General features: G+C 46.3%; 2 protein-coding genes and 1 long non-coding RNA gene across 4 annotated transcripts; 2 read left to right on the top strand and 1 right to left on the bottom strand.

The window, feature by feature from the left end:
• Positions 1-625: 625 nt before the first annotated feature.
• LOC125757247 (putative nuclease HARBI1) lies at positions 626-4,244 on the top strand. The gene is made up of 4 exons (XM_049412680.1): positions 626-1,260; positions 2,016-2,133; positions 2,202-2,614; positions 4,079-4,244. The coding sequence occupies exons 1-3, from the start codon at positions 970-972 to the stop codon at positions 2,468-2,470; spliced, it is 678 nt and encodes a 225-aa protein (XP_049268637.1). The 5' UTR covers positions 626-969; the 3' UTR covers positions 2,471-2,614; positions 4,079-4,244.
• Positions 4,180-6,160, bottom strand: LOC125757248 (uncharacterized). Of its 2 annotated transcripts, XR_007415170.1 has the most exons (4): positions 5,734-6,160; positions 5,577-5,671; positions 5,054-5,126; positions 4,180-4,265 (listed from the first exon to the last, which is right to left on the bottom strand). XR_007415170.1 is itself a non-coding variant. In XM_049412681.1 (2 exons), the coding sequence occupies exons 1-2, from the start codon at positions 6,012-6,014 to the stop codon at positions 5,581-5,583; spliced, it is 372 nt and encodes a 123-aa protein (XP_049268638.1). In that variant the 5' UTR covers positions 6,015-6,160. The 2 variants fall into 2 exon arrangements, 1 of the variants encoding a protein (XP_049268638.1); XM_049412681.1 differs by lacking the exons at positions 4,180-4,265; positions 5,054-5,126 and having other exon boundaries at positions 5,581-5,671.
• A 9,445-nt stretch (positions 6,161-15,605) lies between these two features.
• On the top strand, positions 15,606-25,561 carry LOC119383831 (uncharacterized). Its single transcript, XR_005181753.1, has 2 exons — positions 15,606-15,651; positions 25,396-25,561. It is a non-coding gene; the product is annotated as an uncharacterized LOC119383831 (long non-coding RNA).
• Positions 25,562-27,016: the final 1,455 nt, after the last annotated feature.

Below are 27,016 nucleotides of genomic sequence, written 5' to 3'. Positions count from 1 at the left end.
CCCTCTAAGTATTTCATCGCTCTAACAACGACCTCGCCCACATTGCCGCGCGCCGTGGACGGCGTGCTTGCCAGTATTCTAGCACACGCAAGCACCAAACCATTTCAGGGCTGCTTGCGCGCGATTGGAGCAATAGAATTTCCTTTCCCGATCGCCCTCGCCGAATCTGTAACCCTTGCCCCATGAATGTAAACGCCTAAACGTATACGGCGAAGACTCTGTCAGCTCTAAAGGTCACCGTTAAAGGTATACACGAGCTATATACCTTTAAATTTAGATTGTAACCTCTGTGAATCAGCATGTAAACTGTTGTGTAGGACAAGAGCGCGGCGTAAGCCGCGGCGGGCCGACGGAGAGGCCGAACGACGGGAGGGCGCGCGGTGTGACGACGCAGAGACGAAGCTTCGGCGAGACTGACGGGAGACTGGGGGGCGATCGGAGATCTGTTCGTTCCGCTTGTTCGTACTCCTGGGGGAGAACAAGCGCGCTGATTGGCTGAAGCCGGACAACTCACGCCACTCTAAGGGGCGTGGCCATTTCTTTTTTTTCCTTGATGTTTTCTTTTTTGGTGACGTCATGCCGCGTCATAACGAGCATGTCGTCTGCTAAAAGTGAACGGAGAGCGAGCCCGTTCGCTCGCGTTCTCTCGAGCGAACAACGGCGTCGCACGGCATGTATTTCGAGTGATGCGGCGGTTGCGGCTGCCGCAACAGCTGATTTTGAGAAAATGGCGCTTGCAACGGTGCTTCCTTGCTACGTTGGCGTTTCTCGAAGCAGATGCAGAATGGTAGGAGGTGCGAAATGCGTTTGAAGAGATGAGCGAGTGTGAATTCCGGCGTCGCTTTCGTTTCTCGAAACGTACTGTACCTTGGTTGTGCGACGATCTCGGCCCCGTCATCGGGTGCCAACGAACCAGTGGGATTTAAACAGAGCGGAAGGCGTTGTGCGCGCTGAGATTTTTGCGATCGGATGCTTCCAGCGAGCTGTCGGCTGCGAGGAATTCAGCGGCCTGTCGCAGTCGTCCGTCAGGAACACGCCATTACTGTCGTTCGCGGGCAAAAACGGTGGGTGGCCTTTTCCGGAGACCACAGACGCGAAGAGCGAACAAAGGCGGCGTTCGCGCGGCTCGGGCAGATTCCCGTTGTGGTCGGGTGCGTGGATGGTACGCTCATCGCAATCCCGAAGCCCCATGGCCTGAGCTCCGCGGACACGACGCATTACATGTCGGGGAAGGGACTCTACGCATTCAACACCACGATCGTGAGTATTATTCATGCATTGTATGCGTAGCGAATTGTTTCATTTATATCGCTTAAACTTTCCGCTTTACTGAGGCTGTTGCGACTGAGTATAAGTGGGAGCGGTATTTTCGATCTATCCAGAACGGGAATTGGTTCGTTTCAGGGCACTTCGCTTAGGATAAGCGATGAAATCATGTGACGCGGAGTACACTTTGGTTCAGCGGCCTGCACAGTGCATAATATTACCGTTGCTCGTTCGCCATGTGTACCCGAAGCTTGATTCTCGATTTGTATTTGTTGAGATTAGCGCTCCCAGAATGTGCCGTAGTATGTCCTTATTGTTCATTGTCGTGATGGACGTTACATGGATCAATACATGGATGGATGAATAAACTTTATTTCGGTCCCTCGGAACGCGCCCTAGCATGTACATTAAATACGCATTGTTTCATAACCCTTTTTTCAGTCGAAGTTTTTCGTGTTGTAGATATTTTGTGATACATTGCCTTAAACATACAGCAGTAATTTGGTTAAAAGGCTTTGGTGGCTGGAAGATGGGTTGTTCCAAGCAGTAAACATGCAGACTACCCTTTGACACTGCATTGTCCTCGTGTTAGAACTTATGGTACAAGTCCTACCCTGTCGATGATTTGTCCATAGCTATGTTTCAACAGTCAGTAACAGTGAAGACAGATGTAGTTACATTAACATAATACCCAACATTGTACCCAAGGTCATTTATGGGTACAATTTTGACTGAATTGAATTCTGCAGACATGTGATGCCGACCTCTGGATGTCAGTCCATGTTTCCTGGGGTCATGTCATGACTAGTGGGTATGGCGGGGGAGCCCTCTCCGTCAGCACCTGGAAGCAAAACTTCGGCTTGCTTGGTAAGTGCTGTCAATGCTTGCCACATTCAAGACGTTATCACTACAGCTGTCATGCCGACCTCGTGCAGGAGACTCCAGCTATACATTAGAACCGTGGTTCCTGACACCAGTGCCCGGACGACCAGCTCGTGGCACCCCTGATAACCACTACAACAAGGCCCACACCGCCATGCGCAATGTTGTGGAGTGGTGCATCGCTGTAAGCTTGTGCACAGCTGCTCAAGCATCATTGCTGCTTGTGCAGCTCTGCACGACATTGCGTTGGCGGCACATGAGCCTGTTCTCGAAGGAAACGATGACGACACCGACGATGCTGACTGCTGCCAGCAGCAGCTGAGCTACCACCACCACCACCACCACAACGGGAGCCAGCAGCAGCGCAACCGTGTAGTGAACCTGTTTCGAGAACCACAGGGCCTGCATGCTTGAGCACCTGCGCAGAGTACGCCGCCGCCTGCAACGACCTCGGCAGCATTGTGTGGTGCGTGTTTGTCTTTGTTCATTGTGTTTGTCACTGTGTTTTTTTTTACTACACTTCAAATGTTTGCTACACATATCAACGAAACAGCGTTCTCCTATCAATGAATAACCCCCTTGAATAGGTTGGCAAAAAATGTGAAGCTCACCCTGACTCACTCGTGAAATATATTTTGCTCTTGGGGCTCACTCAAACTCAGACTCACCAAAATTTTCCTCAAGCGGATTCACTCGGACTCAGGCTCACTAAAATGTTTTCACCCGGACTCGAACTCACCAATGTACTACTCACTTGGACTCACAGCTCGATCTGAATCTGAGTGAGTCGACTCATGAGTGAGTTTGCCGACCTATGCCCCCTTGTCACACAACGCCATGCTGATGAAATGCTTCGACCAGGTTGTAAAATATGGCGCTTCACACTAAGCACAAGTGAGAGCTCAACTGTGAATGGCACATGGTGCCATTCACAGCCAAAGTGGTAACCGGAAAAAGCTGTTTGAATCAGGACAGCAAGATGCGGTAGCTTTAGTGCAACAAGAATCGTGCTTGTAAATGAAGTGAACAACAAGGGTGGTGTCAGAATTGAAATTTTATTACAAGTATCACGAGCAATGCACATAAAAAGCAAAATAAATAAATATCCTTTAAATTTAATGCCAAGGAAAAGAATATAAAAGTAGCTTCCTTTTATAATATACAAATGGAGTTATTACAAAGTGCCTGCTGCTCCTCTGCAACAACACACGCGTCTCGCAGCACGAAAGTCATTGTATTACATGAAAACAAGGCACAGTCGAACCGGTATTAATTGAACTCGCTAAAAAATGCAAGTTGTTGGTTGCTGATATGTCTTCCTCTATTATTGATTTCTGTTTGTACCCAATCCTGTTATCTAAACACTTCTAAGCAACAAAACACGTATTCGTCAACTATTTTTTGGTCTTGCAATATTTCAAAATTGTTGTGCAACCTAGACCTTCCACAAACGCTTTTCTTTTTTTTCTAGGATGTGTAAAAATCGATAGAAAACGTACAGTGTGCCACAATATTCTACACGTATACACTATAAACATAAAGATACACTACAGTGCACTATGTGCATATACTACAAAATTGCTCAATGCATGACTTTGTATAATGAGATTTTAAAAAATGACATGGCAAAACATGATTTATAAATGAAACCACACTGTGCTATGCACATGTACTACAAAACTGCTGAATGCATCACCTCGCACGATGAGATTAAAAAGAAATGACATCGCAGGACACGATTTACCATTGATCTACACTTTACTATGTACAATGAAACAGCACATCAGTGCTTCTGATATGCAGAAAAAGAAAATTAACTGAAAGAAAATTGCAGGGCACCATTGAAGCAAACCAGCGTATCATAGCTCGTGATGTGAACAAAAATAAATCTACATATATGTACAACTAGTCTTTACAAATCACTGTGCAGGTGCCTTCCGCTGCAATGAGGGCCCGGGCGAGGGTACCAACGCCTTGCAATTTGTGGACCGCGTCACCGAGAAGTTGAACCTGGCGCAGCTTTCCAATGATGCCTGGCCCTGCCGCCTGGTGTTTGCGGCTAGTAACTCCAGCGCCTCGGCCTGCCGGTTGCCCCCATCTCGCAGCTGCGGCATGAGCTGGAAACCAAGAAATGTGTTGCCATTATCATCTATAAATTTCCTGCTACCGACTCTTCGCTGGAAGCTTCTGTTCGTGAAGAGTTTCAGTGTGTGCAACAATTTCCTCTCTGTTGAAAATCCACTGACCCAACGGCATCTATGAATGGTGCTTGGTTCACCGCACAACCAACGCACTTCGTTTGGACAGACCAAAGCGGTGCCGGAATTCATTTTCGCTCATCTCATCAAACGCATCTCACGCCTCTAACCACCTCTGCATGAGAAGCAACCAAACAGCCCTTTTCAGGGCTACACAATCGTTTGCCCGGCTTTACGCGATGACTGACACAATCTCCTTCCGAAACCCTAGCTGCTGCAGTATGCAAAACATACAGCAAGCAGGTGTAACACAGGTGCAAACATGTGCATTTGTGTATGATGGCTATGTGAAAAAGTTATATAACGAGCTTGCTTTTTGAACAGTATATTTAGCAATAGCACATTTTCAGTTTCACTTTTGAAGCAATTGACAAAATAGGGAAACATTTCAAGATGTTGAACATTTTTGCAATGCTACCTTTTTGCTACATTTCACCATAACTGCAAGGCAGGACACCTGTTTATTCCATCTGACAGTTATGCATACAACTAGCTCCTGCAACCGTTTGCCAAATTTTTTTTGTGCAGCCTTTTGTCTTTATGCCCACAGATGTCATCTCTTCACAAACATATGCCTGCACGCATGAGCATCACCTGTGAGCATGTAACACCATCTACAGTTAATCAAAAACATCAGCGAAACTTACGAGTTGGGGCACGGGAAAGATCCTGGGCCACATCCTCTTCAGCCACACCAGTAGCAGCTGGAGCAGGGCTCACCTGTTATAGTAAGAAGTTTCTTGATTGACACACTGAGTGCAATAAGAAGTATGGAGTGGAAGTGGACAATAGCAATGTTTTTTTAGAATGTTTCAACAGCGGCATGCTATGACACACAGACTTCGGAGAGAGGGGTGGAGGGAGGCAAGCCTACTGGCTACGCACCTCACTCGACTCGAGGGTCTGAGAAATGGGTTGGAACACGTAGGGTGCTCTAGTGACCTTCGAAATATAGTTCGCGGCTGTTCTTTCGTCATCACCGCAAATGTGGCTGTTTCGCATTCTGTTCTGGGCGGCGCAACGTGTTAGCACCTCAGCTAACGCGGCGGCCGGGTGATCCACTCGATATTGTTTGAAAAAGTAAAACTAACAGCGCGTAATGGCTCGAAGCAAACGAGCCCACTTGTTCGCAGCATACAAGTAACAATGATATTCTAAGCCAGTGCTTACCGATTCAGACCACCCGAACTATGGGCCTCGCACACTCGTCCCTGTCAAGCACGACGCGGCCGCGGTAATCCGAAATCTGGCCGCCTCGGGTGCCGCTGCTAAGCACAAGCGGGACGTGTAAGATGACCGACCACAATACAATTGTGCTCGCACTCACCTCTGCTGCCCTCGGAGTTTGGCAAGACCCTGCTGCGAATAGTAGCGCTCATTCCTCCATCGGGCCTGCCACTGGGCCCTGGTGTTACGCGCAGGGACTTCTTCGTTCAAAAGCGCTACTAGCTCCTGCCACATGTCGTCCCGGTCCTCCCTCGTGAACGACGGCTCCAGCGGGCACGACAGCGTCGCGATCTGTGGGTGCTCTTTCACAAAAGCCAGCAGAAGCTCCTTTTGACGATCCGACACCCGAGAACCAACGCAGACGTTGCGATCGGACGACATTTTGAAACTACGTCAGCCGCTACTTTTCTCTTTTTTTTTTCGCGTGCGCGACACCATCTAGCGACGACGTCAAAAAAAACTAACATTATTAAATATCATCACTCAAAGCTGTTGCTGTTTGAAAGAGTGTTTGAGCTTGAGAAGCAAAAACAATAATTTTCTGTAAAGTAGTTATATTTATTAAAAGGCGAGAAACGCTTCACGGTCACTGTGCCGACGTCACAGGATGCGCGTCTACTTCCGGAAAGCTGTCCGCTTCACGATTGGCTGTTCTCTTCTCTCGGCGGTTCTAGGCGGGAGAGCTGCGCCTCCTCTCACTTCTGTGACGTAGGCACCGCAGAACGAACGCGGAACGAACAGATCTCCGATCGCCCCCCTGCTCTCCCGCGTTTATTGCAGGCGGTTTTACGGAGCGAGAAGAAAGGTTATTGGTCCGCGAGGCACGGGTCACATGACCGGCACGGCCACGCCGGATTGGTGGTAGCAAAGAGGCATGGCAGAGACCTAGCTCCCCCTTGTAGCATGAATAGAGAGCACAACAGCACTGGTGTCTCAGCATGGCTCCAGGGGTCACACGACACAACATAAACCTTTAAAACTTGGGAAGACAAAAACCAGAAAAACGTCGACCCATGTAACCTATAGGATAAAGGATAAATTTTGTTGAAGGTATACATAGAGGATACGCGGTTAAGAGTGTACCTTTTCCGTTGTTCTTTCGCGCTAATCAGTTATGTCTGCAGTTAATTACGGGAGAAAGCTCGGACTACTGCCTGGATGCATATTCACAAGTCGTGAAGTAGAAACAAAATATCAATATACGTGAAGTTGTGAAAAATAAAAAAAGTTCACGTACATAGACATTCACGTACATTTAAATGATTAGACCTAAAACAAAATACTTCAGAAGAATATGGAAGCTTGAAGCGATGAAACATCCTTGGAACACGGGTTGTCGTTGAAGCCAATGTTTCGGTAAGCAGACTTGTCTTCTGCAAGGCTTCAACTGATTAGACCAGTTTTATTACAATTATTAGTTTTATTACACTTCATTAAAATTTCTTCAAAAAAGAGAAAGAATTCGTGTATAAACGAAGAACCTTTCTTGAGAGATGTTTATCCGACAACGTACATACTAGAAAGCTCTCGCTCTTCTCCCACTTCCTTGGTTTCTCCGACAGCCCTTCGAGAGAGATGTTCTGGAGCCGTGCTTCTCGAAGCTGTAAGTCGCAGGGGAGTTCGTGATACCTCACACTCGCCTTCTATTGTGATGGTGTTGGTTGTGATGTCGCAGCAAGCGGGGTTGCCTGCCTAGATGGCCGGGAATTGTTTCACCTGAGCATCTCCTGAACTTTAGGGGTCCGTAACCACGTGTGGACCAGCCCAGTGTCTCGGAGGAAGGCCATCAAAATGAGTTGCACGCTCTTCCTCGTTGCCGCGGGCTCTGCAGGAAAAAATTGGGGGGACGCTTAAGCTTCGCCTTTAAGAGTTGAACGCGATAGGGATATCCTGCCCCTAGTGCGCACTTCGAACACTACGAGTGTTTAACAGAATGCGCGCACTAAGGTGTGTGCCTTATGTAATGGGTAGCATGCTTTAAACCAGGGGCAATTATGCGCGAGAAGCTTTGTCGAAGTTGCGATGCACCCACTACGTGGTCCTAAGGCAATACGCGCAGTAATGTGTGTGCCTTTTGTAATGGGTAGCTGTCTTTAAACCACCAAGTCGTTATCATATTGACACGGTGTGACGCCCGATGGCAATGTACGCTTGTACCATGCAATATTACTGCGATATTGAATCTCGTACTGTGACACCTGTATAGAGGACGCGTATTTTTGGGAAGCATGAAAGTTACTTTCAGGGCAGCTCCAAGCAGAAGCGTGGCTGTGTGGTAGAACACCTGCTTGCCACGTAGACGGCCTGGGTTCGAGTCTCACTCGGACCCAACATTTTTATTATTTATTTTATTTGCAGCTTTTTTAATTTTCCGGTCACGGATAAGATGATGATCTTTCGCTCAAAACCAACGGTGCCGACGCCGACGGCGGAATTTCTGCGATACGAGCTCTTTAACGTTATCGCGTTAAAATTACGGTTTCAAATATCGGATGTTTATGACAACTCCTTTGCAAGCGCAGACCATCGCTGCTCTTTCCTTATCGAACTGCGGGCAAAGCCAAGTAAAATGTCCGACGTCGCCGATGCATAGCTCGGCAAAAAATCAGGGTCACTACTTAAATATATTTTGCCATTAGGGCTCACTCGGACTCACACTCAGCAAAATTTTCCTCGACCGGACTCACAATCACCAAAGTATTACTTATCTGGAGTCACTCAGACTCAGACTCACGGATCTATCCGAGTCTGAGTGAGTCGACTCATGAGTCTGTTAACACATAATTGGCTTTTTCGACCATTGTGTCAATGCACTTTAACACCAGTGCCTCGCACAATCGGTGCTCAAATTGGCGCCTTTTATTCTCGTTCCTTCAAATATGAGTTATTAGTGGTTGCAACCCAGTAAGGATATTTTTTGTTAAAAAATATGACTAACACAAGATATTTTATAACTGCCGTGAGAGAGTTTGCGGGAGGATGTCACGCACGACCCCCTTCCCTCCGTAACTCACGTCTCTGATCAATACATACTGAGCCAGCGTTTGAACGTTAGCGCGTTGAAGTATGTATGAGTCGGCATGAGCATAAACGTGAGCTGACATAGGCTTGATAGTAAAGCTGAAGTGGAGTAGATACAACATAGGCTGGCAAAAAAATGCGGCGCTCATTCAGGCTCAATGGAGAAATATATTTTGCACTGCGGGCTCAATTGGACTAAGGCTTACCAAAAGTTTCGACAACGGGGCTCAGTCATACTCATACTCAATAAAATGTTTCTCAACCGGACTCACTCAGACTCAAACTTACCAAAATATTACTGACCCGGACTCGCTCAGACTCAGCTTCACAGTTTGACGTGAATCTGAGTGACTCTCTGTGAGTTGACTCATGAGTGAGTTTGCCGACCTATGCGCCGATGTCACCGCAAAATGCACAAAACAGGGATGCACATAGCCCAGTCTTGATTGAACAAGCCGGCGTTTATGCGGAATCAGTTATTATCCGGCCCAATATCGCGGCTTGTTCTCGAGAAAGTCGGTGGATTACACATGCTTGATGTGGAAACTTACGGATCACGCTGAAATGGTTGCGCATTACATCTTTGTTGTTCTCGCAAGTCTTAGGAACTCCTACATTTGGAGCACAAGTTCGGGCTTCGCGTGGTAGGGCATCAGCCTTCTCATTGCCATCAATTCCAAAGGGGGAGTGGATCCACTGAAACGTTGCATTAAAGCTCCTGCCGACCAGGTGTTTATATAATGGCAGAGGTTGCCTAGCGAACTTTTCTTGGTGGATCCTGCGATGCAGTCTTTCTAACGCCGACTTTGATTCCGTCAGCACTACTACATCTAGTGCAGAAAAGGATCGCAATTATCGCACAGAAATTTTTGCACTGTTGTGGACGAAACGACTCAATCCAGGCAGCCAGACCATGAAACGCCAAGCCAGGGTATGGAGAAAGCCGCTACAGGCTGCGCAGCTATCCGTTTGTGTACACATCGATCCGTCGGTGTACACTTGTAGGTGACTGCGGTAGATGTTGCTCAAGTGGTCTAGCGCAAGAAACTCAGCTTGGCTGAACTGAAGTTACAGGAAACGACCACAAAAGACCATGGCGGGTCCATTGGGCTTCGTGGAAATTCCAATCCTAAATATCAAAATGTGTTCAGCGCCGCGTAGAAACGTGAGCCAGTTCTTGCTCTTAGCCGCCGGAGAGACGCCGTCACTGCGCAGGACTCACCCAGGCTTGACAGATGCGTCAACAAAGGCCGCGGCGCGAAAGATGCAACGGAAAATACTGGGCTTCATTAGTGACCTTCCTGTCTGAAGCCGTCCGAGGAACTTCCATCGCAAAGCGAAGACCCCTTTCTGTGCACTGCCTCTGAGCATTCGAACGGGCTCGGTTATGGTGATAAGCCGCAGCTAATAAAGAATGCGGCTGTAGGATTGTTGCCCCAAGTACACCTGACATGCGACGAAGAGCGTTGTTTCTTTTCAGTGATGCAGCCACAATACTAACAACCGCGCGTCCCCATAGTACCTTGTTGACGATGGCAATGCCACGGAAACGAACACTTGTTGCACAACGAACTGAGCGTCCTCAAATATTCAGCGACAGACGTGTTGAATTCGCCTTACTCCTGGGAAGAAGGCAAATTTTTCCGCTGATAAAGAGAGGTCAAATGTCGACAAGTGACGGTCAATGATTGAAATGACACCCTAAATATTTTATCATATGTGGCGCACGGAAGAGATCCCACTTGTATGGAAGACAGCATGAGTGCTGCCATTGCTAATGTCCGGAACGTCTCATGCGAGCCTAGCCTCATATCGACCGGCATCGCTAAATCACGCGTTTTTTTCTCACGTTTGATTCGCAGAACGGCACGCGGCAGTTTAGCGGAATCGCATCATAACAGGCTGGCTGACATAAACGCGCCTCAAATATCCTTGATAAAGTCGGGAAACACTAGGCAAACCCTCTCACACACATGATCGCACTAAAAAGCACGCGAACAAGCGTAGATCCCGAGGCAACGACGTTTTGGCACGAACCGCCGTCCGCCTTGTGTCCCCGAACATTAGCGTCGTCACCAAAAACAGCGGCCGCAACTAACAACTCAGCCAACAGGGGCTCACCCATTGACAGCGACGTGACGCAGCAGGCTCCACTTTTTGTTTTTATGTAGCCGCCGTGCGACAACCCTGAACACTGGAACTGGCGCCTGAGAGCTGCGCTATAAAACTGTCAGCAGAAGTAAACAGACTCTGTTCCACTAAAGCGAGAAAAATACAAAAACGAAGCGTGAGTAATAGGGCTCAGTTGGTTATGTTCTATGGTTTCCTGAGGAAAATATTGCCTCAAGCGATTTGAGCTGAAACTGTCTTCATGTAATGTGTGAACGTTCCTGTGGCGTGTTAGCTCAAAAAACAATTTATTCTGGACGGCCAATACTTGTGAAATATTTCGATAAATACATCAGTGGTATAACGTTGCTGAACTATGCCGAGTTAAAAAATATACTTGTGTCATTCCACTCCGCGAAGGTGGATGACCTACGAAGCTCCACGATACAGCACAGCGGTGACACAAAATTTTGACGAAAGGTACAGACACATTTTAATATCTTCAGCGGTTGCAGCGGTCATCGTTACCAGCAAACACACATTCACACACTTAAAAAATTGTTCTTGTTCGGTGGTGAATACTTTCCTTTAAAAGCACGGTGCTCCTCGGGAGCGCGTACTAGACGTGGCCTCCCGGTTATGGAAAGAAATGAAATTCGAAACGAGTGACGGGAACTTGTCTTTCTGTTGAGCAACTGCGCAAACAACCAAGACGGCGCCGATCTTACGCTTATTCTGGCCAGGAAGAGGAGGGAAATTTGCCGAAATCTTCTTTTCGCACGCCACTATTTTGCTGAGCGAGCCTAGACATATGCCTATGATTTTGCTGTTGGGTCTGTCACTCTAACTTTTTGAGGGAGAGTATTTTCGCTCGTACACCGTACACCATGTTAGTCAGGGTCAAATCGGCTTTACAAACCACTGCTGTGTTGCGTTATACGCTTAGTATGCAAAGCGTGCCGCTAGGCACACGTATAGGGGCTAGGTGGTGCATTGTGCCAAACGGGAAGGTTGCGCATAAATTCGGCAGATCCCCCGTACCATGGGAGTCGATGTTATGCGAAGCATGTGGCGGGAAAGTGGCTGTGGAGAACACGCACGCTTCACGAACCCGTGTGTACGTGTGGAACGGGTGCTTGACACTTCTTGAACAAGGCCATCATCGCCTTGATAAGTGAGCACAATCAGCTGTACATGACTCGTTATCGGATTCGTTCGTAATCGCAGGGACGAGAGGCCTATGTGTAGTGAAGTACACCACAGCTGTTGAAAATCATGGACACATCTTGCGAAGAAATGATCTATGTTGCCTCCTGTCCTGGACGTGGAACGAGGTGCTGTGATTCTCTGGCTACATCGAAAACCTATTTCATATAGTATAAGAACCAGGAGCTGTTAGGTGTTGATAAATCAATGTTGAAGTCATCGGAAATGATCAGAGGCGTGGTCCTCTCTTGTGATGTATAGGCGGTCGAGGCTTGTTGGCCTGGAAAATGCAACGTAGACCAACTTAAGTGGATGGCGCTTATCGCACTCGTTGACTTCCTGGGCGTGTGTGACCCCTTGTGGGTTATCTATAGCAGTTGCGTTTGATTGCTCGAGGGGAAACTGTGTCCTCTTAGATGAGATATTTTTGGCGTATACCCTGGTTGCAGTGGTTCGCAGTCCCATGGGCATCTATTTCAATTGTAATAATGTATGCGCGTTGGTTATGTGTTTCGTCCTGGTTTGCACGAAAATGGCCTCCCGTGTACGTCAGAAAATCAACCCACAGTCTCACGAGGCTGCCGTGTTCGTCACGCTAAGTATACCGCTAGGTGGCCATGTTTCTATTTACGAGTCCATCGCTTATGTAGATGTTGGCCGTGATCATGTAGGGCTCGCCGACACTCGGGCAAATCGAGCCCGGCTGGTCACCCTTGTGGCTTGCGTTCATCTTGGCCAATTTGGACAGGGCATCTCTGTGCACCTGCTCGTCCTGTAGCCAGTTGTGTTATCACATGCGGGATGACATAAAGCGTCGTGCGCAGCGCCGAGACAACGTGCATTATAGCGGTCGACGTCCGCATTGTTACAGTATAGCCGAATCACGTCAGGGTAGTTAGCGGCTACTTCTTCGCTTGTGACAAAGCAGCTCTCGATCAGTCTGACGTCATCCTCAGTCAGCATGAGGCAACCGCGCAGCCTCGTTAGAAATGAAGAGAACACGTAATTCTGGCGGACCACGTCCATGAGTAGATTGTAGTCAATCATCTGCCATGGGTGTTTTGTCTTCAGCTACCCCCTTGCCTTGCGTTTCAATGTGTAAGGTATCGTATGGTAAACTTTATTGAGGTCCCGTAGGTCACGTCTCAACACGCAGCGGGCCGCCCCCACTTAGTGACCGGAAGGCCAAGCCTCTCGGCCGCGTCATGGGCCTGCTGGACAGCCCAGTTATTCGGCCAGAGGGGGGCTACGTAGGGCCGCATCCAAACTGGCCGAGTCGTTATCGACATTAGAGTGTGACTGGGTACACTGCCAGAGCATGTGTTCTAACGTCTATATTTCCCCCAACGAGGGACAAGAACTGCTAGTATAAATATCGACATAGATCGTGCGTAAAATACACGGGTTAGGATATGTATTCCTTTGTAAAAGCTGAAGTGTGAGGTCCTGAGCTCTTTTGAGCCGCGGATGTGGAATATGTTCGCTGTTAATGTGTTCAGTGAGACTCTGAATCACCTGTGGCGCATACCCGCATAACATGAACTGTGGTAAGCGGGTATGTGCCACACGTGACTGAGGCATAGGCAAGAGACAGTTTGTGTTATTAATGTCATGACCAGTGTATCATGTTCGCCATACACTGATCCCCTGCTATGCCAACTTTGGTATATTGTAAGTTATAGAGGCGACCAAGAGAGCGCCCAGACATAGCCGCAGAGATAGATAGATAGATAGATAGATAGATAGATAGATAGATAGATAGATAGATAGATAGATAGATAGATAGATAGATAGATAGATAGATAGATAGATAGATAGAAACGGCCAAAGTGCCTGAGGTTCGCTAAAAAAATGTTAGGATTTAAAAACACAGCACACAAGGAAAACAGACCACGCCTCTTGCGCATACTTGCCACTGTGTATTCACATCCTATGCGTGTAAAAATACAACAAACCGAAGTGTCAAACGTCAGTGAGGAAGTTCTCCCCACGCGCGCCGCAATGTACAGGAGAATAAAACGCGTGTTTCAGCACGATACATGTGAACACGCAACTTCACATTTATGAGTAGCGCTTGAGCGGATGTTTATACAGTATTTACCATAACTATCGACATGGAAAGCGTCACTCATTTCAGGGGCTGCCTTGTCATTGCTCCTGTGTAATATCTTCATTTTGCCGACTCTCACTGCGTGTTTTTTAACTCGCACCGCAGATATTGCAATATATGTGAGATGACAGTAACTGTGCCATTTTGTAATACGCAGTTATGGTCAGCAAGACGCTCATTTACACATCGGCCAATGTGGCTGCCGTGAGACTTTCCTTATGTCAGTGGGATCCCATAAACAACACTTGCCACTCATTCCACAAAAGAATTTTCTAATTTTTTCGGGCCATCTAATTATTCTGTTTGGTTGGACCAGTTTTGCAGCACCAAGAAGGTAGTTTCTTGGGGGCAGAAAAAAAACTGTTGGTATACTGCACTTCACTACCACGCGTTTCAAGTTATGGGTTATCTTATACATGTCAGGAATAACAGCGGGCCTAATATTGTTGCGAATTTTTAGAAGCTTCACACTGTGCTATTACTCTTCATTTATTTCCTAACTGTCTTCACGAAGACTTCAGCAAATGAGCATATGAACGGATAGCCAGCCTGTTTCAGATTCTCAACTTGACCTTGAAAACTTTCCTGCGTTTTATGACAGCAAGATTTCTTTAACGGCGCTTTGGGCGCGTGAGGGCATTCGCACGTTTCGTTGTCTTAAAGTGAGAGGAGTTATGAGGTATTAATTCTTTCCAAGCACGTGTACGATACATCAAAGAACGCTTTCGTCAAAAGCGTACGTATTGTTATCTAAAAACCGCAACCTGCGATCTTGTTCCACTTGGTAGGTAAAGTATAAGCCGTTCCCTTGTAGTTTGAAAGAGGATAAAACGTCCTGCACAGGTTGTTGATAAGTCGAAGAAGCCTGCTTCTTTAAAATATTAAAAAAAATGTGACGCTACCTAAAAAATTTGAAAACTTCGCCTCCAATAAAAACTTCCAACAGAGCTCTATTTAGGTCCGCTAGAGAGATATGGCACAAAACAGGCGTCATGCAGGAGCCAATACAAATATTCTCATTTTGCACAAAGAGTTAATCTTTGGAGGAAATATTAGTTTAAGACAGGTAACACTCTAAAAGAGGCATGAAGTTAGACCGTTGCGCAAGTGTCGTTGTGTCTTTCCCTTGGTCGCTGTGTTTTTTTTTTTTTGCTTTTTAATGCGCAATTGTTCATTTTTGAATCATGGCAAGCCGTGGCTGAGAAGAGCAGCATAACGACAGGTTCGCAAAAGGGCTACATTATCAGGTGTCACAAAACTACATCAAATATTAAGAAAAATGAAAGATATATTACAGCTTGCCTTGAAGTAATGAAACTATAATATTAACGTCACCTGCCTTTCTTCCAACTCCTGTAATAGCATTAGGAATAATGACTTGTATTGATGAAGCGGAAAACATTCAGATTTGTTGTAGTACAATAAAACATTCTGAAGAAGTTGCACCGAAACTCTTGCCGTATTATTTTTTTGCAGGTAGACGGGATGCCTCAAGTTGGTTGTGCTTATACCTGTTTCGCGAATCAAACCAAGAGGATGTATGGGTATTATGCGGTTGGAACTAATTGCACCGTAAGAATACCCCCCTTTTAAATTAATATAGCTTGTATATTAATAATGGCATTTGGAAGTTTCATGTGACTCATCCTAAGATACACATTCTACAACAATGAAGCGAGGGAATTTCGAGGGCTTGTTTCTTTTTTAGTTTAATACAACTTGAATGAAAACAAGCACGTAACGAAGCCAGGCAATGTATGGGAGACGCTAACTGTATTGTTTTATGCGTATTGTAGTAATTGTGGTATAGATTGGAAGAAAGCAAAGTTGACTAAAGCACAACTCGCCGCCGGCAGGGACCAAACCCGCAACCTTCGTATCACGCGCCCGATGCACTTACCTATGGTGGTACGGCGGCGGTCGTCCCGTCGTCCACTTGATCGGGTATTTATGTGCATGAAAACCTGGGAGTGTTAGTCAGCGACTCTCGTAGCTGTGATGGCGAGCGTGGAACGCGTTTTTCTTTGTCAGCTGATGCCACGCAGCCACGCAACACGAGATGGTTTAACCAGTGGACAGTTGACCAACAAATTTCTCGCATACAACGTGAACGCATGAGGTCTCCCTCCGCGAGGCCCTCGTTATGAATGAAGGAAAGAACGGAATTTTGAGGGCTCGTTTCTTTCTTTTTTTGTTTGACACAGTCCTAATAAACCTAGCAGATAATGAAGACACGGATGGTATAGGGAATGCTAATTGAATTGTAGCAATTGTGATATAGACAATATAGATGTGAAGAAAGTAAAGTGGGCAAAAAGACAACCTGCCACCGAAAGGAACCGAACTAATCTAATAAAGCAGTATTGTCTAGTGCAGTCATAGTGTGGCTTCCCGTGAAGCGGAAAGGTGTTGGGCTATCGCATGGCGGAAAAATCGGTCTCGGACTCATTTTTTCACATTGCGCTCCGCACGTGGTTTTCCGGTCAGCTGAAGCGGACAAGGGAGTGGATTTCAGCGGAGCTTCGCCGCTCGCATCCCCTTCGAGGTGAAATGTGAGCGCACCTGTAGGCCGCCTGGTACAAGTACCAATGCAAAATACCCACGAAACCGTAATTTGCGATTATCTTACGACTAAGCGAAGCGCCCAATACGAGTCCGGAAGGCATTGTGTGCGCCTGTGTAGCTGCAAACTTTCTTCGTGCGGTGACTGATGATGATCATAATGACGATGAATTACTGCTGAGCCTTTTGTAATAAGTGTGCATCCTCGAACCGCCCACTTTTAACGCAATTCACATGTGGTGGAGCCTGGTGTGAGAACTACCAGCATGACCTTGTAGTGTATTTATCTGCCACTCAATATGCCTTGGTTTCATTCGATGTCAAATACTACTTTCTTTGTAGTACTTGCGCGAGAACAAACGGGGACGAAGAAAGGAGACACACGGACAAGCGCAATCTAACAACTGATTTATTTTTGAAAAAAGCGTTTGCTTAAAAGCCCAACGTGATCTGCGCGCTTCCGCCAGAGAGCACACATCATCCGCGCATACAACAATCAATGGACCACAATTCCCGAGATCATCGCGTCCACACACACACACGAAGCACCTACATCGACAAAATGAAAAGGGAACGTCATTAAAGATACGCGGACAGCAGCGAAATCTCCTTATCTAATAAAGCAACAGACGGATGGCTGATGCACTTGTCTTCTAGTCTATTGATCCAAAGCGCCTCAACTATTTCCCTCGCAGTCTTGTTCCGGTGTTTGAACAGAATGCCAGTGCCTCCAGGCTGAGGTATGCAGCCACATTCTTTACAGTGCATGGCCATATGCGTACTAGGGCGACCTTTTAGGCTGGACAAATGCTCCCTTATTCTAGTGTTGCAGCAACGTCCAGTCTGCCCCACGTACGCATGACCACACGTTAAAGGAATGTTATACACCGCATTAGTCGCGCATTCCACAAACTGGTTCTTGCTCGGATGTTTGATATTGCATTCTTTTTTGTTCGTTCCTTGCATTCGAACATCTTTTTCACCTTGGCACACACCTTTCCTATTTTGTTATGGGCTGAAAACACCACTTTCACTCCGTAGTTTTCGGCTACCTTTTTAAGTCGGTGTGACAGGCCGTGTACATACGGAATAACTGAAACCTTAGAAAATGGTTCATTTTTTCTGGGGTTAGCACCGCTTAAGTCATCTTCCTGTTTTAATTTCTTCATTAGCCTAGTGCATGAAGCCTGGAGAATGGTGTTTGGATACCCGGCTTCCCGCAAGCGAGCAACTTGCTGTAAAAACACGGTGTTCACAGTATGAAAACATGACTTTCTTAACGCTGATGTGAAACAAGACATTACAATACCATTCTTAACAATTTTGGAATGATTAGATGCATAATTCAAAAGCGGCTTCCCCGCTCTAGGCGAGAACTGCCAGCACACATGCCCTGGTTGAAATTCTAACTTGATGTCAAGAAACTGCAATTTGCTGCCTACAGGTACTTCAGACGTAAATGTCAAGCCTTTTCCCCGAGAGCTGAAGGCATCAACCACCCTATTCTTGAACCCTTCCTTGTCCTCTTGTCTGCCCAATATCAAATAGTCGTCAACATACCTGTATATCTTGTATGTTATACCTTCTAAATCATTTTTGAGATCTCTGTCTATACTTCCCAGAAAAATGCTGCATAGGATAGGAGCCACCTTAGAACCAATGCACACCCCCTTGGCCTGTATGTAAGTTCCATCACAGAATCCTACATGCGTGTTCTGTAAATAAAAAAGCAAAAGTTCTAGGAAGGATTCAACCGCCATCCCACACGTGTTGCGGAAAGCAACTTCATCGTTGTCCTTAGTGATGCAGTCTTTAACTGAGCTCATGAGGGGTCCTTGCGGTAAAGAATAGAAGAGGTCCTGCACGTCTATACTAAACCCCCAGTTGCAACCGCTTATACTGTCTGATGCCAAAAACTTAACAAGCCCGTCAGAGTTGTCCAACAAGAACGGGTCTTGTACTACCAAGGAATCCAGCTTTTTCTGCAGGAATCCCGCGACAAGTACCTGCCAAGACCCTCTCTCCGACACAATTGGCCTGAACGGAATTCCTTCCTTGTGTGTTTTAGCGGAGAAAAATATGTCCAATTTCATTCCTTTCGAGTTCTTTACTTCTAGCGCGAGCTTTTCTTGGTTGCATCCTTTTAGTAGCTCAACCGCCTTCTTTTTCGCATCTTCTACCTTTACGTCACTTCTTTTGAAGCACTTGTGAACTGCTTGGACAGCTTTATCTAAATAACACTCATTTGGTAAAACCACAAAAAAACCTTCTTTGTCCGCCTGCACAACACGTAGTCTTTCATCCACCAAATACTTAGCAGTCCTCTCAACATCCGCCGTAGATCTACTGCTCACCTCAACCTTAGCAACCACGTCCACACATTCCACAACGCACCGTTCCTTTTCTTTCTCCGGGACACTCCTGGCAATGTCTCTTGTGAGCGCCAACTTGTCGACGATGCTGAGCCTTGGTTCCACGCAGTACTTTGGCCCACACTTGAGAACCTCTTGATGTCGTTTGTCCACCTTTGCACCTTCTAGTATCAGAAGGCGTCCTTCGGGTACGTCTGTCTTCTTCTTCTTCGGCGGCAAGAAGACAGACGTACCCGAAGGACGCCTTCTGATACTAGAAGGTGCAAAGGTGGACAAACGACATCAGGAGGTTCTCAAGTGTGGGCCAAAGTACTGCGTGGAACCAAGGCTCAGCATCGTCGACAAGTTGGCGCTCACAAGAGACATTGCCAGGAGTGTCCCGGAGAAAGAAAAGCAACGGTGCGTTGTGGAATGTGTGGACGTGGTTGCCAAGGTTGAGGTGAGCAGTAGATCTACGGCGGATGTTGAGAGGACTGCTAAGTATTTGGTGGATGAAAGACTACGTGTTGTGCAGGCGGACAAAGAAGGTTTTTTGTGGTTTTACCAAATGAGTGTTATTTAGATAAAACTGTCGAAGCAGTTCACAAGTGCTTCAAAAGAAGTGACGTAAAGGTAGAAGATGCGAAAAAGAAGGCGGTTGAGCTACTAAAAGGATGCAACCAAGAAAAGCTCGCGCTAGAAGTAAAGAACTCGAAAGGAATGAAATTGGACATATTTTTCTCCGCTAAAACACACAAGGAAGGAATTCCGTTCAGGCCAATTGTGTCGGAGAGAGGGTCTTGGCAGGTACTTGTCGCGGGATTCCTGCAGAAAAAGCTGGATTCCTTGGTAGTACAAGACCCGTTCTTGTTGGACAACTCTGACGGGCTTGTTAAGTTTTTGGCATCAGACAGTATAAGCGGTTGCAACTGGGGGTTTAGCATAGACGTGCAGGACCTCTTCTATTCTTTACCGCAAGGACCCCTCATGAGCTCAGTTAAAGACTGCATCACTAAGGACAACGATGAAGTTGCTTTCCGCAACACGTGTGGGATGGCGGTTGAATCCTTCCTAGAACTTTTGCTTTTTTATTTACAGAACACGCATGTAGGATTCTGTGATGGAACTTACATACAGGCCAAGGGGGTGTGCATTGGTTCTAAGGTGGCTCCTATCCTCAGCAGCATTTTTCTGGGAAGTATAGACAGAGATCTCAAAAATGATTTAGAAGGTATAACATACAAGATATACAGGTATGTTGACGACTATTTGATATTGGGCAGACAAGAGGACAAGGAAGGGTTCAAGAATAGGGTGGTTGATGCCTTCAGCTCTCGGGGAAAAGGCTTGACATTTACGTCTGAAGTACCTGTAGGCAGCAAATTGCAGTTTCTTGACATCAAGTTAGAATTTCAACCAGGGCATGTGTGCTGGCAGTTCTCGCCTAGAGCGGGGAAGCCGCTTTTGAATTATGCATCTAATCATTCCAAAATTGTTAAGAATGGTATTGTAATGTCTTGTTTCACATCAGCGTTAAGAAAGTCATGTTTTCATACTGTGAACACCGTGTTTTTACAGCAAGTTACTTGCTTGCGGGAAGCCGGGTATCCAAACACCATTCTCCAGGCTTCATGCACTAGGCTAATGAAGAAATTAAAACAGGAAGATGACTTAAGCGGTGCTAACCCCAGAAAAAATGAACCATTTTCTAAGGTTTCAGTTATTCCGTATGTACACGGCCTGTCACACCGACTTAAAAAGGTAGCCGAAAACTACGGAGTGAAAGTGGTGTTTTCAGCCCATAACAAAATAGGAAAGGTGTGTGCCAAGGTGAAAAAGATGTTCGAATGCAAGGAACGAACAAAAAAAGAATGCAATATCAAACATCCGAGCAAGAACCAGTTTGTGGAATGCGCGACTAATGCGGTGTATAACATTCCTTTAACGTGTGGTCATGCGTACGTGGGGCAGACTGGACGTTGCTGCAACACTAGAATAAGGGAGCATTTGTCCAGCCTAAAAGGTCGCCCTAGTACGCATATGGCCATGCACTGTAAAGAATGTGGCTGCATACCTCAGCCTGGAGGCACTGGCATTCTGTTCAAACACCGGAACAAGACTGCGAGGGAAATAGTTGAGGCGCTTTGGATCAATAGACTAGAAGACAAGTGCATCAGCCATCCGTCTGTTGCTTTATTAGATAAGGAGATTTCGCTGCTGTCCGCGTATCTTTAACGACGTTCCCTTTTCATTTTGTCGACGTAGGTGCTTCGTGTGTGTGTGTGGACGCGATGATCTCGGGAATTGTGGTCCATTGATTGTTGTATGCGCGGATAATGTGTGCTCTCTGGCGGAAGCGCGCAGATCACGTTGGGCTTTTAAGCAAACGCTTTTTTCAAAAATAAATCAGTTGTTAGATTGCGCTTGTCCGTGTGTCTCCTTTCTTCGTCCCCGTTTGTTCTCGCGCAAGTACTACAATGAATTCGTTCCAACTAGGCCGGCTAGCAGTTTTGCTTTACTACTTTCTTTTATTGTTTTTGTTGGGCGCATAGATGTGAAGGACATCAATGGCTACGACGGCGGATGGCATCGCCACGAAGATCAGCTGTTTTCTGGTACCTTATAACATATTACGCTCTAAAAAACAACCTTGGGTGGATACTATACTGCCACGCGTGTTTATTTCTTTATTTTGATGTATTCAGGTATCGTAAACACCAGCTGTTAGCAACGCTTTCCGCAGACAGCGCCGCATTGTTTGGGAAGCTTCGCGATTATTTCAGATCGTTCTGTTAAGCGTACGCGCATAACGCGAATAGTCAAGTTTATTCGTGGCCTCACGTGACCACCAGTGATAACGCTGGAAGCTTCTATCACTTATGTATAAATGACGGCGTGAACCACCGTTCATCAGATTACCGACGACCGACACATGCTCTCGCCGCTTACGCTGCATATTGAATGTTACTTATTTTAGGGGGCATTCGCCCAATGAAGCGTTCCATCTTTATTGCCTGCGCTTTTCTTTCTTCACCGTCACAACCATGTGACATGGAGATGCTGTTTTTCATGTTCTGGACACCCACAAAAAGACGTGAACACAGCTGAGGTCTTGGAGAAGATGACAAAACCACCGCGGATCATCGTGCTAGTCGCAGGCAGCAAGGGTGGCGCCATAGTACAGACTCCTGTTCGATAAGCCTATAGCCTCGGAGACGACGACATCTGCCTCAACGACTCACACAATATCACCTGAAACTGTTGCCATGAAACAGCCGCGGCAGCCACCAGCATTCCGTGGACCATGTGAAGACCCGGAAAGCTGGTTGGAAGCATACAGCCGGGTAGCCACGTTCAACAACTGGTACTGTACAACAAACTTCGCCACGTGAATTTCGCCATTGAAGATGGCGCGAGGGCCTGGTTCGTGAAGCGACAACCTACGGCAACAACACTGCACCTCTTCTGGACCGGATTCCTGTGTACACTTACGATCGTTGCCCGTAAGGAAAGGGCCGAAATTCTGTAGAACACAAGTGTAGCGCACGCGAACAGGAGCATCCGGATGTGCAAAGAAATTGTCTGTCTGTTTCGCCATGCCGGCCACGATATGTCCAAGGAAAAGAAGATTCATTTCCTTATGCAGTGACTTAAGAACTGTTTACCCGACTTCTCTGCAACCAGCACAAGATGGTCATGGAATTCGTTGTGGAGGCCATGACGATCAAAAAGGCACTAGAAATTCGTAGCACTCTATACAACCCCTACATTCCTACGACAGCCTACACGTAGGTTGAATCGCTGCAATCCACAACGTCCAGTGCGAGACCAACAGAGCGATTGTGTGAGGGGAGCTGCGTAACTCGTTGCCTTCTTCGCAGCATGAAGTGAACTAGATTGCTGACGTCGCACACCAGGAGATACAGTAATTACAGGGACTACGTGAACAGAGCAGTCTGAACCACAAGCGGTAGCTACGTAGCTGCAGTCCTCCGCAATGCTCCTCCTCCACGCTCGCGCTAGGACGCTGAACCGCTGCAAATGTGTCGCTAGCCACCCCCGCCGTCGTCATACCCTGCCTTTCGGTCAGCGCTATACCCCGAGAAAGACCGACATATGAAGCACCCCTGACTCCGTGTAACACGGTGCGCACCGCGGTCGGAGGCTCTACTGAGCTTCATAGTCAATGTTACCACATTTCTCCCTCAGGGTTACACAAAACAACAACAGGAGAGCCACATTAGCCCAATTTCTCATGCGACCAGCTGTGGAGAACGCGAGTAATTCGCTTACCCAACACGTTCGGAAAGACCCGTATCCAGCGCTCTCGCATTTCTGCACTCAACGCGCGACATTCACGCGTCGACGTCGTTGCATTTCTATGATAGTTATTGCAGCAGGTTTAGTAGTCAGTGCTATCACTCTCGAAGCAAGAGGCCACAGAAAAACACCGTTAGTGCATGTGGAAGCTGCAGTACTCTGGCAACGAGCCGTCACAGGCTAACACGACGTCAAGCCCAAGGCACGTAACTGCATCTTCACCGAACCGGATCACCGTATACGCACTGAAGGCCTCATTAGTGTCATAATTCAGTACTTCAATTAGGCGCTTCCAGACGGCACCCCCACCCCCCACCAACCAATAACACTGTGAGAGGGAAGTGTGAGATCTATCAGCCCCTTTTATGAAACATCGCGCATTTGCGCCGGTAGCGCAGTAGGTAAAGCGTCCCGCATCTATCGTCGCGGACTGTGAGGTCGTGGGCTTGATCCCTAGGTCATCCAAATGAACGAAGCTGTGTGTTGTGGGCTTTCATTATTATCACTTTGTGTCATATTACCGGCGTCACATCCGTGACGAAAATGATGTCAGTGAAGTTTTGGTGGACCGCGGCATAAGACACTTTCGTGTTAAAAAATTGTGGCACCTTTGCATTAGGGGGCCAAGCCTGAAGGAAGAGCGGAACTGGGCGGTCTTCCTCTTTTGTCCTTTTTTCCTTTCCTACTTCTCTTTCAGTCAGTTTCTCTCTGTTTCTTCTATCTTTTTTTTGTACCGGTTCTTTTCTATTAGCTACTTTATCTTTCTTTCTTTCTCTGTCTATTTTTTCTCGCTCTTTCTATCTCTCTGCTTCTTTATCTGGCTTTATTTGTGTCTGTTTTTTTCTATTTCGGTCTTGCTGTCCGTTTTTATTCCTTTTTCTTGCCTGTTTCTTTCTCTTTCTTTCTCTGTGTTTTACGTCTTTCTATCTTTTTTGTGTTATTCCAGTTTATTTTTCTCTTTTTTTTCTTTCCCTCTCTCTTTTTCACGTGGCTCACGTGTTTCACGTGCTCCACCTCGTCGAGCAGAGCTTTCCCTTAACGCTTGAAACTGCTGTACTTGGTAGTGTGGCTTGCGCTATTGCTGTCGCGCATACCCCCGTGTGGTTTTCTGCGGACAACAAACTTCTTACGGCTCCGCTGTTAAAAATTCACCAAGCGTAATTGCTCCAAATTACAAACACACAGAAAGATCGTCCTACTGAACATGCCAGTGGAGTGCAAATGCCGAATAAGTGATTGTTGCGCTACAATTAACTTTTCAAAAGTCACCCCACGCCGTTTGAGTGGGTGCACTAAAGTGCATCGGTTAAAAACAGTCCAGCAGGCAGATTAAAACTAATCGAAATGCACAGCATAAGATCGTTGTCAGTATTTAGTGCCTTAAGTGCAATTTCCGAAAGCTTAGACATTGCTTAGTAATAGATTTGATTGATTACTGAGCACTGCAATCCGTGAAACTTTTTGAAACATCAGTGAAGTCTTGATGGACTTGACTGATGTGATAAAGTGCAAGATAAGAAATAAGAAAGACTGATTTCTACATACTGCAGTACCAAGCTTTCCTGTATTATGATTTGGATAAGTCAGGCCGTAAATACTCGATTTAACGAACTACATAATTTGAAGTCAATAGTATTACTTTACGAAAATGTAAAAACAGCTGTCAGTTATATTGTATAACATATTTCTAACTTGTCATGTATTTAATTGACATACATACATACTCTCGTGTGCTTTTCATGGGTTTTGGTAGCCTGCGACGGCCGAATTTTCTGCCTCTAGTTTCTGCAGCCTTATTGATAGCAGACTGACAAAATGTCAAAACCGGGATATTTTTCGATGCGGACACTTCCTGCGGATGCAGATAGCATGACATATTTCCATTCAGTTGCAAGCTTCAGCATTTCTCAGAAAAAAAATTGCACTTGATCGAAGACCTACTTCATAAAACATATCAGACTGGAATTGTGACATATGTGTTTTGACGTATCCTTCAGCGTTCCTGAACTCTGCGGCAATGATCACGCACGCGTCGTCCTGTATAACCTGATATACAACATAACTGTTTCTTTGGATTTTACAGCATATGGGCGATAAATGACAAAATCGCACTGTTGCAACATGCAAGAAACACGGAACAAAAGTTGTGTGCCGCGAAGCAGTACCTGCTGTACTGGCCTGCTAATAGGATATATGAAGTTATTGCTACCTTCTACGGATATGCAAAAATAAAAGGGAGTTTTATCAAAATGCTAGGTCTCCGCGCAACTTTTCAAGAATTCAAAGTCACCTGATTTGTTGGTTATTAATTTGGAATGATGCATTATTATCAAGCACATTCTGATTATAATCCATCATTGCATGGCTTATTATTAAACACGTGGAACAACAAACCGTTGTTCCTTGTACAAAAATCGCTTTTTGTGACAAAGTTTGCAAAGTATGAAAGCGTAGGACTAACCCTTAGAAAACACGCATGAAGGCTTATAGTTCAAATACTGTTGATCATTTTACAGCATGGCTGTTGTGCTCGTGGTTTGCCGTGTTTAGTAGATAGACACTTATCATTATCATGAAGTGGTAGCGCTCATTCACCGTCTAAGCACTCGGTACAAATGGTTAGCAAGGAATGATGAAACTTGCGGCCCCTAATTGGTGTTTGCCGCCCATGTGTTCGCTTAAGTTTTAGTGGACCAGTATGGTGAGTACTGGGATTTGCCCAATGTCTGTGGCCCATTGCGATAGAAGAGAGCAAGCATAGCTATGTATATTATAGTAGAGCGAGAGGTGGGGAAGAGACAGGTGAGAAGGTAAAAGCCTAACCAAGCCGGCACCAGCAATGTGCCCAGCAGCACTGCAGTGACCCAGCATTGCGCCACTTAGTGCAAGCTGCGCCAATTTTATTGAAACAGCCGATTTTCAATGGCGTGACAAAAAAACTGTTCAGCTTTCTCAGTATATGCTCCGTGCTTTTTTGTTGAGGATATTGCCCAAGAAGTATTTGAAAAAGAATGTTGACTTATTGCCGAGCAATTATTGAATAAGAGTGAATGTGAGAGCGGATAGTGCCAAGCGTGAGCAAAACCTTTTCATGGATATTACAAAGCCTGAGCGAAACCGCACAAGGTAAGCAGGCCATAGCACCAAATGACGCATGTTTCAGGCGTGGAATGCATCGGCGGTTGTCCATCACATCAGTACTGTCTATCTTTGCCAACGTGATTTCTCCGGTCTGTCCGTCCTAATTAGCTCTAGCTAACCGAACTACCCACGACCTAATTCCTTTGGTGGCAGCAATGTATAGCTGATTTCTTGCTGCAGTAAAGGAAGCAACGGAGATAAGTGTGAAATCCGTTTAAAGCAGTGGAACACAACTGCACTACAGCTGAATCCACAAAGACAGCTTAAATAACAAAGTTCTGGGGTTTTATTTGCCACAACTACGATCTGATTATGAGGCACTCCGCTGTAGAGTGCTTCAGAAATTGGAAACACCTAGGGTTTTTAATGTGCAACTAAATCGATGTACATGGGTCTATAGCATTGTCGCCTCCGTCAAAAATGCTGACGCCACGGCCGGGATCGAACCCGCGATCTTCACGTCAGCCGACGAGCACCGTAACAGTGCACCACCGCGACGGCCACAAAGGAAGCTTCATTTTAGAATATAGCGTTAATGTGCAGTGTTTTAAGGGATCATTCAT

The sequence above is a fragment of the Rhipicephalus sanguineus genome, chromosome 2 (genome assembly GCF_013339695.2).
Source record: "Rhipicephalus sanguineus isolate Rsan-2018 chromosome 2, BIME_Rsan_1.4, whole genome shotgun sequence".
Taxonomy (NCBI): Eukaryota; Metazoa; Arthropoda; class Arachnida; order Ixodida; family Ixodidae; genus Rhipicephalus; species Rhipicephalus sanguineus.
This window is presented reverse-complemented; position numbering and strand designations above follow the sequence as displayed.